The 17,329-nt window shown below is 38.4% G+C and overlaps 1 protein-coding gene across 11 annotated transcripts in view; it reads left to right on the top strand.

The window, feature by feature from the left end:
* The first annotated feature begins 91 nt into the window (after nucleotides 1-91).
* Nucleotides 92-17,329, top strand: part of PRIMPOL (primase and DNA directed polymerase) — a 57,731-nt gene continuing 40,493 nt past the window's right edge. Inside the window, exons 1-7 of one of the 11 annotated variants that reach the window (XM_045453089.1) lie at nucleotides 124-378; nucleotides 524-627; nucleotides 1,185-1,261; nucleotides 4,396-4,536; nucleotides 6,061-6,273; nucleotides 12,526-12,623; nucleotides 13,541-13,670. In XM_045453089.1, coding sequence (XP_045309045.1) covers nucleotides 6,094-6,273; nucleotides 12,526-12,623; nucleotides 13,541-13,670 — 408 coding nt within the window. In that variant the 5' untranslated portion in view covers nucleotides 124-378; nucleotides 524-627; nucleotides 1,185-1,261; nucleotides 4,396-4,536; nucleotides 6,061-6,093. Of the gene's footprint in view, nucleotides 379-491; nucleotides 628-1,184; nucleotides 1,262-4,395; nucleotides 4,537-6,034; nucleotides 6,274-12,525; nucleotides 12,624-13,540; nucleotides 13,671-17,329 lie in introns of all 11 variants that reach the window. The other 10 variants (XM_045453058.1, XM_045453051.1, XM_045453042.1 and 7 more) reach the window with 10 other exon arrangements.

Consider the following 17,329-nt stretch of genomic DNA (forward strand, 5'->3'; position numbering starts at 1 on the left):
CTCGGCTCAGCCAGTCTCAGCGCTGACACGTCCCCCCAACCCCGGCACGCTCTCGTCCCCACCGCCTCAGGCCCCTTTCTCATAGGCCTGGTGCTCTCCTTTCTCCGGCCCCTCCGCACCTATGCCGCTCTCTCATTGGCCCGGCGCCCTCCTGCCGGCACGCCCCCTCACGCTCTGGCCTGGCCCTCGCGCGGGGTTTGAAGACGGACCCCGCCTGCTGCAGCGGGCCCACGGGTTTCCGCCGGTGGCGCGGGTTTCTGAAAGTAAAAGAACGGAGACGTGAAGGCCTCACGAGGCCCAAGGAGCAGAGAGAAGGGAGTCAAAGGCGGGCCCCGTCAGACCTCCGGGAGGAAAGGGAGCAGGCCGCGACCCGCGCTGGTAAATCTGTACTTCGCTTTCCTTAGCTCACTCCCCACTTCCTGTCCCTAAATCCGAATCCTTCCCTGCTCTACTGATTTCCCCGCCCGTTTTCGTTCACAATCTCCGTTCAGACCCTGATGCAAACAACATATCGTTTTCGCAGGGGAATATATCAACACAATCGAGCACGAAATTCACCAAATTTCAAGAGCTTCATGATATCCACGTTAAGAACTAGCCTGCTCCCCAACATTTTTGCCCATTCAGGTATAAATCCGGGGGCTGCGGTTTGTACATAAATATGCATCGTCTTGTATATATGGCACCCCTTTGTTGAGTGCTTAGTACATTTTCGCAGTGCACTTTCTCATTGTATCCTCTCTACAGCTCCAAGAGGTAGGAATTCCAATTACAGTCGCTACAGGTGTTGAAGACAGTTAAATCATTTGCTCTTGCTAAAAGAGTTATCGGGGTTAAACTCAGATCCTTTCTTTGAAATCCTTCCCAAATTGAGAGAGGACCAGTGTTTGGCAGTCCTTTCTCTGCTGCAGTGCAACTGAAGAATACGACCCCCTCCAAATGCTACCGGTGTCCAGCTCCTACTTCTAAGGAAGGAACTGGTACTGTTAATAAGTCCTGTTACCCTGAGATGCCCACGCCCCTTCCTGTGCCCAGGTATTTCTTACCAAAATGATGCTTGAGTTAAAGCAGCAGCAGATTTTGTTTTCCTGTAAATTATGCTAATTTGTCTAGTGAAACTTTAATTATAGTAGAACAGTTGGCTAGAGGAAATGTCTTCTGAGTCCAGTAATTTGTTTTGACAGAGTTGTCTCAGAGGTGGCAGAATTTGATCTGGGCCTTGAAGAGGAAGAATTCGGGAAAAGCAAGTGAGGCGTTCCAGGTGAGAGGAATCTAGCCAGAGGGTGCTTGTAATTGGCCAGGGACAGGAAGTGGTCCTTATGCATTTGGTGGTAAGAAATAAAATGATTAAGTGATTCTAGAGACTGTAAAGCGGTTTAGAATCTGGTCCAGATTCTGGAGAGAGTTTGGACTTCTTGAGGTGAATCAAAGTGTGAACTGAGTGATGCTCTGAACCATTAATGAGTGGCCCTATGGAAAGTTCTGAATCTGGTTTTAAAGGTGATTAGTCTGGCAGAGTTAGGCTGTTTGGATGGATGATCCACTGGGGGTGGTAGAAAGGGGAAGCTGGAGAAGAATAATATATCACTGTATGTTTTGTTATCCCTTACCAGAAATTTTTGGGAAATTTGATTTTTTTTTTTTTTTTAATGTTTATTTTTGAGACAGAAAGACAGAGTGTGAGCGGGCTTGGGTAGAGAGAGAGGGAGACACAGAATCCAAAACAGGCTCCAGACTCTGAGCTATCAGCATGGAGCCCAACGTAGGGCTGGAATGCACCGACTCGAGATCATGACCTGAACCGAAGTCTGATGCTTAATCGACTGAGCCAACCAGATGCCCTTAGGGAAATTTTAATATGACTTACTTTTGTTTAAGCATAGAGAGGCAAAGTGACCGGAGTGGGGGGTGGGGAGAAGATTCAATTAGTGTAGTTAATTTCTTCAGGTGTTACTCATCTGGGATATAATCTTCTATGACAATATTACTGTAAATGAATTTTAATCTCATACTTGGTTATGAATATTCTAGTAGCGGGAGAAGTAGTATAAATCTGTTCCAGGAGGCCAGCAAGGGGATTTTATTAAGAAAATATTGCCAAATACCAGAACATTACTAAACACTAGAACTGGAACATACATGCCAGGAAACACAAAATACTGGTGAATCTGTTCTCAGGGCACAGGGAGAGGCTGACTTGTGATTAGACAAAAGAAGAAAGAAGCTAGAAGTGCACCAGGGAGAACCATGGCAAGGCTTTAGCTCTCCCTAGAGGCCGGGAATCTGTATTCCAGCTGCTCCTGGGACTCCAGCCACCAAGTGTGCTAGCTGGGCAAGTCTGGGCATAAACCAGGGCTATTGAGGTTGGCTGCCTATGCCCTTTCTCTGCCCCCTTTCCTCTGCCTCTTCTTCCACTACGGTTCCTCAAAAATGACTCAGCCAGACTTTTTTCTAGCCTGACCACCTTTAGTTGTAAAATCAGTATTGAACATGGTTAATTGCAATGTTAAGAAAAAATCATTGTGGGATGTGGCGCCTGGGTGGCTTAGTCAGTTAAGCGGCCGACTTTGGCTCAGGTCATGATCTCTCAGTCCATGAGTTCGAGCCCCATATCCTGCTCTGTTCTGACAGCTCAGAGCCTGGAGCCTGCTTTGGATTCTGTGTCTCCCTCTCTGTCTCTGCTCCTTCCCTGCTCATGCTCTTTCTCTCTCAGAAATAAATAAACATTAAAAAAAAATTAAATAGCACTGTCGGGGGTGCCTGGCTGGCTGACTCTGTTCGTAGAGCTTGTGACTCTTGATCTTGAGGTCATGAGTTCAAGCCCCACATTGGGCATAGAGCTTACTTTAAAAAAAGAAGAGGAGAAAGAAGAAAGAACATTGCGGCACAGTATGAAGAAATAAATAATAGAGCTCTTAAGCCTACGATTTTAAAATACAACACATATTTTTCTTTGGAAGTTGGAAACTGTTACCAAAAATAGTTATGGTCCTGTGTGAAAAGAGGTTTTTGCTGCACAATTATGTAAAAGACCACAGTCCTTCCTCACCAGGAATTAAAAGCATTTCGAGGGGCACTTGGGTGGCTCCGTGGGTTAAGTGTCCAACTTCAGCCTAGGTCATGATCTTGCTGTTTTGGAGTTTGAACCCCGCACGGGCTCTATGCTGACAGCTCAGAGGCTGGAGCTGTTTCAGATTCTGTGTCTCCCTCTCTCTCTCTCTGCCCCTTCCCCACTCATGCTCTCTCTCAAAAATAAACATTAAAAAAAAAAAAAAAGCATTTCAAAATTGGTGACCTGTTTCTTCTCGTAGAGGGTAGAGATGAGGAAAATGATAGTCCAAAACCAGAATGCCAGATGCCTTCCTGTTCTCCATTTCCTTTGCTTTTGTCATTTAATCCTCCTGCTCCTACAGTGAGGCCCCCAGTTGTCTTCTAACCCTGAACCCAGCTGTTAAAATTTTTGAACTGTGCAAACAACATGAGGGAATAACATATTGAATTTCTCTTTGTTCTCTGTTGGCACTATGGTTTCCTCAGTTCAGTGAGTTGTCAAACCATACTCTCATGGTCATGCCAGCAATTTTTACAAAATCAAAAATTTTCCTGATGTCATGTCACTAAGTGTGAACACGTACATAGTTATTCTTCGTCAGTTACTGGTTAGATCCTAGAGCTACAGATCCTATCTAAATGCGTTCTGTGTTTCTTGTCTTTATTAAGTCATCAGTGGGCTTTATTAAAAGTTATATTTTATAGAAGAGAATCAGTTTCTCACTTAGGTTGTCTAAATGTTGAGGATTTTTATCTGTATGTGAAACAAATTAAAATAAAATTTGTACTCAGAATCTAGCATTACGGAGCCCCCGTATCACTTCGTATTGAAAAAGCCATTTCGTCAAAAGTTATCCTGTCTCTTCAATCCAGTGAAATTGTATTCCTTTCTGCGGCATACCTGTAATGAAATTTATGTTGATATCTTTAGAATTACGTTGGTTATAATTTATTTATTAAAATTTTTTTAATGTTTCTTAAAAATTTTTTTAATGTTTATTTTTGAGAGAGAGAGAGAGAGAGAGAGAGAGAGACAGATAGTGCATGTGCCAGCAGGGGAGGGACAGAGAGGGAGAGGGAGACGCAGAATCAGAAGCAGACTCCAGGCTCTGAGCTGTCAGCATAAGAGCTGGATGTATGGGGCTCAAACCGATCAACTGGGAGATCATGACCTGAGCTGAAGTTGGATGCTTAACCGACTAAGCCACCCAGGTGCCCCTCTTGGTTTGTAATTTATAATTTTCATCTGGATCAGGTGTAACTTTGAGAGAGCAATCTTTCTTAGGTCTGTTATGGTTGGAGTCAAATGTGAAATTTAACAGTCATGACGTTCTACCATCTCAGTCTTCTAGGATGAACCTATTTTTCCTTCCCGGGAACGTATCATTTGCCAGTGAGTTTGTGTTGTTGGAAGGTTTTCTGCTAAAATTCAAGAGAATATTTATCAACATGATAAGCACAAGTACTGGAAAGGCATCGCGAAAGGTGAATAGGAATTTTTCCCTCAAATGCTGTAGTTTATGTTGTTATTTCGGTTTATAAAATGAATGTATGTGTTTTATATATCAGTAAATTATGACATAGATGATATTGATGAAGAAGGAGACTATATCGGTTTTCTATTTCTGTGTAAAACATCATGCCAAAACTTCTAGGCTTAAACAAAAAGTAATATTTTCTTCCAGTTCTGTGGGTTGAACAGCTGCTTTGCAGATCTCACCTGAACTCACTCAGGCTTACTTACACATTGAATTCTGGTGGGTGCCTGATCCAAAATAGCTTAACTCAATATATCTGATAGTTGATGTTGGCTGTTACCTGGGGTAACTTGGGTTCTTCTCCAGATGGCTTTTTATCCTCTATGAGGCTAGAATTCTGGCATGACGGTCCCAGGGTGGGACTACAGCATAGCCAAATCCAGTGCAAAAGCACTTAACGCCACTAGTTTGCTTCACATTTGTTGATGTGACATTGACACATTGAGATTCACATTGTTGATGTGACCAAAGCAAGTCACATGACCAAACACAGAGTCAGTGTGAGAGTGGGCTCAGACAGCAGCTGTTGATGGGAGGAATGGCAAAAATTTTGTGGCCATTATCTACCTACGATACAAGCTTTTTTCCCCTTCTAAAAACTCATCTTTTTTTTTTTTTTCTAAGTAAAACATAATCAAAAGTTGAAAAAGTATTGCCTGCCTGGCCCCCTCACCTGGTTAAAATGGAAACGTATGCAAACAAAAACATATGATTAGATCAGTAAACAAGTGTTAAAAGACCATCATTTTACATTGATCGCAAAATTACAGTCATTAACAGACATAGATTAAAATTTATTTATTCCCGTCTTCAGTCATGCTTATGATGAACATAACATCCTAAACCAAAGTAGCCAATATTGCAGTTCCCATTTATACACGGTGTTGTCCTCCCAACTAACGGCTGTGTTGGGTGAAAAGAAAAGAAATGGATAGAAACATAGAAGGAAAGGGAACTAGGAGTTGCACAGTGGTGTCTGGAGATGAACTTTGCCCTGAGAAGTAGTAGCACAAGAGTCATGGCCAAAGCAGTAGGACAACTTGGGCAAGGTCAATAGTGCTTGATGCATTAAAGTGGTTCTAGTGAAAACGATAATGATACAGAAACCACTTGTATTTACCTGCGACTTTGTAATTTACAAAACGTTTTCTTAGGTCTTATCGCATGTATCCTGATAATTACATAAAGTATTCAGGATGACATTGATCCCCATTTTGCAGTTAAGGCTCAGCAAACTTCTAAAATCATAGCACTGTTAGAAGAACCAAGATTGAAAGATATCTGACAACTAGCCATGTTCTCATTTCACATTAAAACTTCATGTAAAATAAATAAGTAAATAAATAGGATAAGGAAATAGCCATTAGGAAATGGGTTTTGAAGTTTTACCAAAAAATATGTATATATATTCTAAACAAAGAAATTGATGTCCTTGTTTGTTTTAGTACTAATTGGTAGAAATCTTACACAGGATGGGATTTAGTTTCCTGTAACTTCTGAACCAATGGAGAGAAAATGGGAAGCAAAACTGAAGCAAATTGAAGAACGAGCAGCTTGTTATGAGAGGAAACCATTGTCCTCAGTATACAGACCGAGATTGTCCAAGCCAGAAGAACCACCTTCCATTTGGAAACTATTCCATCGGCAAACTGAAGCCTTTAATTTTGTTAAAAGCTGTAAAGAGGTAATTTTCTCATCTCCTGCCTTTATTTCTGGGGCTACTGTGACTTTAGATTTCTAAAAACAAACTAAAAATCGTTGTTTGTGTTTATTCCAGCCCACATGATCTACAAAAGAATCGTGATCTAAATATCACACTGTTTGCAAAACATATCCCTATGAATTATTGGCCATTTACTTTATATTAAGAATGAAGAGCAATGACCTATGTAGTGCCAATTGGTTTGAAAAATTTGTAATGACACTTAAAAAATTTGTTTCAAATAGAGTTGACATAGTAAGTATATTAGTTTCAGGTGAACAACATAGTGATTTGACAGTTCTATACATACAAAATACTCACCACAGTAAGTCTAGTTACCATCTATCACCGAAGTTACTCCAATATTATTGACTATATTCCCTATGCTGTCCTTTTCATCACCATGACTTATTTATTTTATAAGTGGAAGATTGTACTTTTTAATCCCCTTCCCCTATTTCTCTTGTCTCTCCATCTCCTCCCTGCCCCACTTTGGCAACCACCGGTTTATTCTCTGTTATTTATGAGTCTGTTTTAGGTTCGTTTTGTTTTTAGATTCCACATATAAATGAAATCATATGATCTTTGTTTTTCTCTAACTTATTTCACTTAGCATAATACCCTCTAGGTCCATCCATGTTGTGAACAGCAAGACTTCATTCTTTTTTTTTTTTTTTAGGGCTGAGTAATAATCCTTTGAGTACATATACTGTATCTTCTTTATCCATTCATCTGTCAGTGGACACTCGGTGTGTTCCATATGTTGGCTGTTATAAATAAATATGGGTACACATATTCTTCTGAATTAGTGCTTTCATTTTCTTCAGGTAAATACCGAATTACTGGAATTACTGGATTGTATGGTATTTCTATTTTAATTTTTTTGAGGAACCTCCATTCTGTTTTCCATAGCGGCTGCACCAACTTACGTTCCCACCAACAGTGCTGCATGAGTGTTCCCTTTTCTCCAAATCCTTACAAACATTGTTATTTCTGGTCTTTTTGATACTAGCCATTCTGATGGGTGCAAGGTGGTATCTCAGTGTGGTTTTGGTTTGCATTTCCGGGATGATTAGTGATGTTGAGCATTTCTTCATGTGTCTGTTGTCCATCTATAGGTCTTCTTTGGAAAAATGTCTATTCAAGTGTTCTGCACATTTTTAAAGTCAGATTTTTTTTGGTGTTGAGTTGTTAACAGTTCTTTATATTACTTTGGATATTAACCCCTTATCAGATATATCATTTGTAAATATCTTCTCCCATTCAGGAGGTTGCTTTTGCATTTTGTTGATGGTGTCTTTTGCTGTGCAAAAGCTTTTAGTTTGGTGTAGTCCCAATTGTTTATTTTTGCTTTTGTTTCCACTGCCTGGGGAGATAGATCCAGAAAAATATTGCTAAGGCTGATGTCCAAGAGTTTACTGCCTGTATTTTCTTTAAGGAGGTTTATGGTTTTAGGTCTTATATTTAGGTCTTTAATCTGTTTTGAGTTTATTTTTGTGTATGGTGCGAAAAAGTGGCCGAGTTTCATTTGTTTGCATTAGCTATCCAGTTTTCTCAGCACCATTTATTTAAAAAAAAATTTTTTTTTTCAACGTTTATTTATTTTTGGGACAGAGAGAGACAGAGCATGAACGGGGGAGGGGCAGAGAGAGAGGGAGACACAGAATCGGAAACAGGCTCCAGGCTCTGAGCCATCAGCCCAGAGCCTGACGCGGGGCTCGAACTCACGGACCGCGAGATCGTGACCTGGCTGAAGTCGGACGCTTAACCGACTGCGCCACCCAGGCGCCCCATCTCAGCACCATTTATTGAGGAGACTGTCTTTTCCTCATTGCATATTCTTGCCTCTTTTGTTATAGATTAATTGACCTTATAATTATGGATTTATTTCTGGGCTCTCTATCCTGTTCCATTGATTTGTGTGTGTACTTTTGTGCCAGTGCCATACTATTTTGATATCTATAGAATTGTAATCTACTTTGAAATCTGGGGTTGGAATACTTCCAGCTTAGTTCTTCTTGCTGAAGACTGCTTTGGCTATTTGTGATCTTCTTTGGTCCCCTACAAATTTTAGGACTATTTGTGCTATTTTTGTGAAAGATATTATTGGTATTTTGGTAGGGATTGCATTCGATGTATAGATTGCTTTGGATAATATGGACATTATAACAGTATTACTTCTTCAGATCCATGAGCATTGTATATCTTTCCATTTTTGTTGTCTTCAGTTCTTTAATCAGTGTCTCATGGTTTTCAGAGTACAGGTCTTTCACTTCGTTGATTAAATTTATTCCTAGATGTTTTATTCCTTTTGATGCAACTGTAAATGAGATTATTTTCTTAATTTCTTTCTGATAGCTCACTATTAGTATTTAAAAGTACACTTGATTTCTGTATGTTAATTTTGTATCCCGCAATTCTATTGAATTCATTTATTGTAATTATTTTTTGGTGGAGTCTTTAGGGTTTTCTATATGTAGTATCATGTCCTCTGCAAATAGTGACAGTTTTACTTCTTCCTTACCAGTTTGGATGCCTTTTTTCCCCTCCTTTTTCTTGTCTGATTGCTGTGGTTAGGACTTCTAGTACTGTGTTGCACAAAAGTGGGGAAAGTGGGCATCTTTATCTTTTCTTGATCTTAAAGGGAAAGCTTTCAACTTTTCATTGTTGAGGATGATGCTGGCTATGGGTCTGTCATATATGGTTTTTATTATGTTGAGATGTTCCCTCAATAGTCATTTTGTTGATAGTGTTATGATACGGAGTTTGGTCAAATGCTTTTTAAAGTGTTGTATTATGTTGATTGATTTGTGGGTATTGATCCATCCTTGCATCCCTGGAATAAACCCCACCTAATCATGGTGAATGATCTTTTTTTTTTAATTTTTTTTTATTAAAAAATTTTTTTTTTTAACATTCATTTATTTTTGAGAGACAGAGAGAGGCAGAGCATGAGCAGGGGAGGGGGAGAGAGAGATACAGAATCTGAAGCAGGCTCCAGGCTCTGACCTGTTAGCACAGAGCCGGACGCAGGGCTCGAACCCGCGAACTGCGAGACCATGACCTGAGCTGAAGTTGGACGCTCAATGACTGAGCCACCCAGGCGCCCTGGTGAATGATCCTTTTAATGTATTGTGCTAGGTTTGCTAATATTTTGTTGAAGATTTTAACATCTGTGCTCATCAGGGATAATAGTCTACTTTTTTTTTTTTTTTTTTTTTTAGTGTCTTTGGTTTAGTTTGAGGGTAATGCTGTTCTTTCAGAACAAATTCAGAAGTATTCCTTTAAAAAATAAGCATTCCTTCCTCTTACATATTTTGGAATAGTTTGAGAAGCATAGTTATTAACTCTTCTTAACAAGATGTCTGGTGAGGAGCACCTGGAGGACTCAGTCAGTTGAGCACCTGACCCTTGGTTTTGGCTCAGGTCATGATATTGGGGTTCGTGGATTCAAGCCCCACATCAAGTTCGTGCTGACAGTGCAGAGCCTGCTTGGGATTCTCTCTCTCCCTCTCTCTGCTCCTCTTCTGCTTGTGCTCGCTCGCTCTCTGTCTCTCTCAAAATAAATATATAAACTTTTTAAAAAATGAGTAAACGATGTTTGGTAAAATTCACCTGTGAAGCCATCTGGCCCTAGACTTTTGTTTTTTGGGGAGTTTTTGATTACCAATTGAATTTCATTACTAGTAATCCATTTTCTATTTCTGATTTAGTCTTGGAAAACTTTATGTTACTATGGATTTGTCCATTTCTTCTAAGTTGTCCAATTCGTTGGCATATACTTTCTTGTAGTAGTCCCTTTATTTTTTTCCACTTTTTATTTTTATTTTTTTAATCAAAATTTATGAAAAAAACAGTGCCAAATTCACATCCTAAAAACACAGAGATACGTATTTTAAAAGAAATATGTAGACTTTCAATTTCCAATCCATATAGGAGGCTTAAAAGTTGCCACTGTGTCCCAACAACACTAATTTTTTACCTAAGTAGTATAAAAAGCTGAACAAACTGAAAAATCAACAACTTTTCTTAGATCTGTAAGAGAAGTGAGAACACAGGTAAGCCACTGCTCCCCCAAATTGGAAAGATTGACAGACAAAAACAGAGAATCATAGCCTTCTGGAGAAAAGACCCATGAGCAGTAACCTCTGTTCTCTGGGAACGAGTGTCAAGTTAGGGAAACCTGAACTGTAACTGATAACTTGCTGGAGTCTCAGGGTGGACAAGTCTGAGAGAGAAAATCTCTAAGAAGACCCGTCATTGGGGGGGTGGGGAGTGGAAGAGGGAGAAGCAGAAATGGCCCCACACTTTTATGAAATTTTCCCCCTGGGGAGCTCTATCAGTTTCTCACAATGAACACCAGAGAAAAATCTCCTCATGCTTCCAGCAGGGAGAAGAAAAGAGGAACCAATTAGAAATACGTCAAAGCAGTCTGTTCTTTTTAACATGGTCTACACTGAGGAGACACTATTTAACCATGGTTTAAGCTGTCAGGGTTTTATCAGAGCTAAACTAAATAATAAAATACCTAATGAAATAGCTATCTCCAGCCCACTCTAATCATCCTGCCCTACCTAGTGGGTAGGCTGATAAGCCAGTATGAAGTTCATGGTCCAGGACAGGCTTATTAAAAGACCCAGACCTAATCAAAAGATGTAGTAGTCCCTTTAATCTTTTGTGTTTTTGTGGTGTCAGTTGTAACTTCTCTTTTCTTTTAAATTTTTTTAAATTTTTTTTTAATGTTTATTTATTTTTGAGAGACAGAGACAGAGTGTGAGCAGGGGAGGGACAGAGAGAGAGAGAAAGACACAGAATCTGAAGAGTCTCCAGGCTCTGAGCTGTCAGCACAGAGTCCGACGTGGGGCTTGAACTCACAAGCCATGAGATCATGACCTGAGCAGAAGTTGGATGCTTAACTGACTGAGCCACCCAGGCGCCCCTCTTTTATTTCTGATTTTATTTTTGAGTTGTCTTTTTTATTCTTGATGAGTCTGGTTATATCAATTTTGTTTATCTTTTCAAAGAACCAGTTCTTAATTCCATTGATATTTTCTATTGTCTTTTAGTCTTTATTTCCACTCTGATCTTTATTATTTTCTTCTTTCTAATTTTGGGCTTTTTTAATTCTTGTTTTGTTCCTTTAGGTGTAAGTTTAGATTGCTTCTTTGAGATTTTTCTTGTTTTTTGGAGTAGGCCTGTATTGCTATAAACTTGCCTCTAATAGAACTGCTTTTGCTGTGTCTCCCGTAAATTTGGAGCCATTGTGTTTCCATTTTCTCATGTGTCCAGGTATTTTTTGATTTCCCTTTGAGTTCTCCATTGGCCCATTGGTTTTTTTACTAGCACGTTTATTTCCAGTTGTTTTCTCGTATTGATTTCTGGTTTCATATTGTTATTGTTGGAAAAGATGCTTGATATGATTTCAGTCCTTTTAAATTTATTGAGACTTGTTTGGTGGCCTGACATATCCTGGAATGTTCCATGTGCACTTGGAAAGAATGTGTTTTCTGCCATTTGGGGATGAAATGTTCTGTATATATTTATTAAATCCATATGGTTTAGTGTGTCATTCAAAGCCAAAGTTACTTTATTGATTTTTTTTTTTTGTCTGGATGATCTATCCATTGATGTAAATGGGGTGTTAAAGTATGCTACTATTATTGTATTACTGTCATTTTCTCCCTCTTTGTCTGTTAGTACTTGCTTAATATATTTAGGTGCTCTTATGTTGGGTGCATAGACATTTACAATTGCCGTATCCTCTTGTTAGATTGATCCCTTTATCATCATGTCATGACCTTCTTTGTTTCCTGTTATAGTGTTTGTCTTAAATCTGTTTTGTTTGATAGAAGTATTGACACTCCAGCTTTTTTTTTTTTTCATTTCCATTTGTATGGAATATCTTTTTCTATCCCTTTTTCAGTTTATGTGTCTTTCAGTCTGAAGTGAGTCTCTGGTAGGCAGCATATAGATGGGTCTTGTGTTTTTTTATCCATTCAGTCAGTTACCCTTTGTCGTTTGACTGGAGGATTTAGTCCATTTACATTTAAAGCAAAGATTTTGATCGGTGTAGATGTACTGACTATTTTTCTTATTTTTAGTAATACAGAATGATGTTCAAATTCCAGTTTTTCAAAATTTGACAAAATTGTTCATAAGCATTGAGTAGCTACAGTGGGTTTTTGGATTTGTACTCTATTAATTTTTTGAATATTATTTTTGATTTCTATGAAGGATGTTCATGTATTTGCTTTGGAATACAAAGTGGGTAATGGACAACGTATTTACCTGGTAACAACCTACACTCAACTTTGGTTTTACTATAAATCCCGGTAAGTCTGTAAAGCACAGCATGTTAAAGTTACATTTCCTTCATCTAGTTATGTTTGTGAAATTGATTCTGGCTGAATTAACTGTTACAGTTCTCAATCACACAATAGTCCTTTACTGGTAGAATTGAATTCTGGAGCTTCCTTGTCATGGCAACACTGAATGATCTCACCAGGTGTTGGGAGAAGAGTACTGTGTAACCAACCGTGTGTGTGTGTGTGTGTGTGTGTGTGTGTGTGTGTGTGTGTGTTTTGAGTTCCTAAATAATCTGTGTCACATGATGACCCAATCCCCCCATCACTTTTCCGTGTTGAAATTACAAACCTTTTACTTACATAGGATGCCATCTGAACTTCACTTAGCACAAGTAATCATTTACTTATCAAGTCAGTATCTGTTCTTATTAACCCGTGTTAAAGTCCTATCTCCTGATCCACGTGGGAGCATTGAAAGCTCGTTGAAGTCAGGTGATTTAGAATATGTTTTTAGCCAATTTTGAAAAGACTGTTTTCCTAATGAAAATACAAATCTTAAAAATTCTCAAAAAATTTATCGAATCCCAAGAATATATGTGATCGTGGGATTCCAGTTTGAGAAAGTCCTTTTCTTAGACAGGATTTGCTTTATCATGTCACCAAAAAGCAAAGAATTGTCATACAATGTGAAAATTATCAGCACTTGAAAATATTTTCAAGTTAAATAATGTTACGAGTACAATTATTACATGTTGTGTGATGGGAGCTCTTAATAATATGATCCATAAACCTACTGTGAGCAGTTGTTTACTTTGTCATGCCTTCACTGTGCCATAGTTATGTCATTAAATCACAGTTAATACAGTATCTTGAAATATAAAAGCAGGTATTATGATTTAAAAGGTATAAGATGTAAACCTAATAATCTTGCATTATTCAATTAGAAAAAATCTCTTACACTGCTATGAAGTCATTCCTGAAAACGCTGTGTGCAAGCTTTATTTTGATTTGGAATTTAACAAACATGCGAATCCTGAAGCTGATGGGAAAAAGATGGTTGCGTTACTCATCGAGGTACATTAAAAACTTGGGTTTTTCTTCTTATATTTGTATATCTCTTCATTTATTCATTCATTAAGCGCATCCAACCTATGTAATATTTGGCTTCTGTGTTTCAGCTCCTTTTTTTTTTCCTCTTCGTTTTGACCTTCATTTCTTTAATGTGACTTTTCTGAGTAAAGTTCCAAAGAGACCGAAGGTTCAGTTCTGGTCCATATGTTTTGTGATATTAGCACATCTATAAAAAATAGCCTTGAGAAAGATGGCAGTTTGGACACTTTTTAAATTATATATTAATTCTCTTTATATTATAAATAGCTGACTCTGGTAAAAAGGCAAAGTAATTTTTACTGTAAAAATCAGGTAGTAAGATGAATTTCAAGAAAACTTTGATTAAAAATTGTGTCATAGGGGCGCCTGGGTGACTCAGCCAGTTAAGCATATGACTTTGATCTTGACTAAGGTCATGATCTTATGGTTCGTCAGATTGAGCCTCAAGTCAGGCTCTGTGCTGACAGCCTGGAGCCTGCTTGGGATAGTCTCTTTCTCTCTCTGTCTCTCTGTTTCTCTGTGTCTCTCTTTCTTTCTCTGTCCCTCCCCTGCTGGTTCTCTCTCTCTCTCTCAAAATAAATATAACTTAAAAAATAAAAAATAAAAAAATTTGTATCACAGGGGCACCTGGGCAGCTCGGTTGGTTGAGTGTCCATCTTGATTTTGGCTCAGGTCATGATCCCAGGGTCATGGGATCGAGCCCCACATCTGGCTCCATGCTGGGCTGCTTGAGATTCTCTCTCTCTCCCTTTGCCCCTCTCCTCTGCTTGCTTCTCTCTCTCTCTCTTTCTCAAATTAAAAAAATAAGGGGCACTTGGGTGGCTCAGTCGGTTAAGCGTCCGACTTTGGCTCAGGTCATGATCTCATGGTTCGTGGGTTCGAGCCCTGCATCAGGCTCTGTGCTGACAGCTCGGAGCCTGGAGCCTGTTTCAGATTCTGTGTCTCCCTATCTCTCTCTGCTTCTCCCCCCACTTGCACTCTGTCTCCCTCTGTCTCAAAAATAAATAAGCATTAAAAAAAAATTTAAAAAGGTATCATAATTTTTTTGCTCACAAGGATTTTGGAAATTATTGTGCCATCATAAATGAGGAAACTAAGGTCTAGAAAGACTTAATTCTTATTCCAGGTCTTATAGTATTGGCAAAACATGGTCTAGTAATTCAGTTAACGTTGTTTTTAAAGGAGAAAAGACTGTAATTCTAGTATGTTTTTGATTTAGCAGTGTCAACCAGGAAGTTACTAACAAAAGGGATAATATGGGCTTGTTCAACTGAACACTATTATGTATGTTTATAAAAACTTTTAATATTTTATTACATTAAATTATATTAAACTTATATTGGTTTTTATTTGGGCCCAAAGTAGGCATTAACATTTATTGATTAATTTTTTTCTTTTAGATGTTAATTGTAGATGACACATTTTATAACTTGAAATATATCTCAAGGGTGCCCAGGTGGCTTAGGGCTTGGGCTCAGGTCATGATCTCACAGTTCATAGGTTCGAGCTCCATTTCCAGCTCTGTGCTGACAGTGCAGAGTCTGCTTGGGATTCTCTCTCTTCCTCTCTCTGCCCCTCCCCCACTTGTATTTTTTCTCTCTCTCTCCCCAAATAAATAGATAAAACTTAAAATTAGAAAAAATATATCTCAAAATGTTTTTGGTAGAGAATATCTGCCCAATTATGTTGAATCACTATATGTTTTTAAAATTTTTTGTGAAAAATGTATGCAGATACTTTTTTTAAAAGTGTATTTATTTTGAGAGAGGAAAAAAAACATGAGCAGGGGAGGGGCAGAGAGAGAGGGGAGAGCAAGAATCCCAAGCATGCTCTGTACTGTTAGTGCAGAGCCCAATGGAGCCTCACGGAGCCCCATGCGAGGCTCAAACTCATGAACTGTGAGATCATGACCTGAGCCAAAGTTGGACGCTTAACTGACTGAACCCCCCAGGTGCCCCACCCCGCAAATAATTTAAAAAAAAACCCATATGTTAGCTTTCTTTTGGCTTTGCCTCCCCCCCCCACCTTACTTAGGTTTGTTTGTTTATTTATTAAATATAGTTGACATCTAATATTTTATTGGTTTCAGGGGTATAACACAGTGACTTGACATCTATATACATTATATAGGATCCATCAGGATGAGTCTAGTCACCGTATAAAGTTATTATAATATTAATGACTATGTATTCCTATGAGTCTATTTTGGTTAGTTTTGTTTGTCTTGTTTTTTAGATTCCACAGGTAAGTGAAACCATATGGAATTTGACTTTCCCTGTCTGACCTATTTCACTTAGCATAACACATGTGCTGGCAAATGGCAAAATTTTATTGTTTTTCATGGCTGAGTAATCATATTCTTTACGATTACATCTTCTTTATCCATTCATCTATCAGTGGACACTTAGATGTCTTCCATATCTTGGCTATTGTAAATAATGGTGCAGTAAATGTAGGAGTGTGTACATCTTTTTAAATCAGTGTTTTTGTTTTCTTTGGGTAAATCCCCAGGAATGGAATTGGTGGATCATACGGTAGTTCTGTTTTTTACTTTTTGAAAAATCTCATACTGTTTTCCAGAGAGGCTGCACCAATTTACGTTACCATCAACAGTGCAAAAGAGTTCCCTTTTCTCTACATCCTTGCCAATACTTTTTATTTCTTGTCTTTTTGATACTAGCCATTCTGACTTGTGTGAGGTAATATCTTATTGTGGTTTTGATTTGCATTTCCCTGATGAGTGATGTTGAGCATTTTTTAATGTGTCTGTTGGCCATCTGGACATCTTCTTTGGAAAAATGTCACTCAAGTCCTCTGCACGTTTTTAAAATCAGAGTTTTGGTTTTTGGTGTTGAGTTGTTAGGGGTTCTTTAGACATTTTGGCTATTAATTTCTTATTCGATACATCATTTATAAATATCTTCTCCCATTCAGGAGATTGTCTTTTTGTTTTGTTGATTGTTTCCTTCTCTGTGCAAAAACTTTTTGGTTTGATGTAGTCCTTGTTGTTTAATTTTGCTTTTGTTACCCTTACCTGAGGAAACAGATCCAAAAACTAATGCTCAAATATCCTAGAGTTTACTGCCTATAGTTTCTTTAAGGAGTTTTTTGGTTTCAGGCATTACATTTAGTTCTTTAATCCATTTCGAGTTTATTTTTGTATACGATGAAAGAAAGTGAATTCTTTTGTGTGTAGCTAGCTATTCAGTTTTCCCAGCACTATTTATTGAACACAGTGTCTTTTATCCATTGTATATTCTTTCCTTCTTTGTTGTAGAATGATCATTTAATTGTGGGTTTATTTCTGTGCTCTGTGTTCTGTTTCATTGATTTATGTGTGTACTTTTGTGCCGGTACCATACTACTTTGATTACTATAGCTTTGTAGTATAGTATGAAATCTGGCAGTGTGATACCTCCAGCTTTGTTCTTTTTTCGTAAGATTGATTTATTTATATGTGGTCTTTTGGTTCTATACGTCCTTATGACCGTTACTTGGAAGTCTTTATCAGGTAGATTGTTTAACTTTCTTTTGTTCGATGCCTTCTTTGAGTTTGGTTTTTTTTCCCCCTATTTGGAACATATTCTTTCTCATTTTTTCTGTGTTTATTTCTATGTATTTGG

The sequence above is a fragment of the Leopardus geoffroyi genome, chromosome B1, assembly GCF_018350155.1.
Source record: "Leopardus geoffroyi isolate Oge1 chromosome B1, O.geoffroyi_Oge1_pat1.0, whole genome shotgun sequence".
Lineage (NCBI taxonomy): Eukaryota > Metazoa > Chordata > Mammalia > Carnivora > Felidae > Leopardus > Leopardus geoffroyi.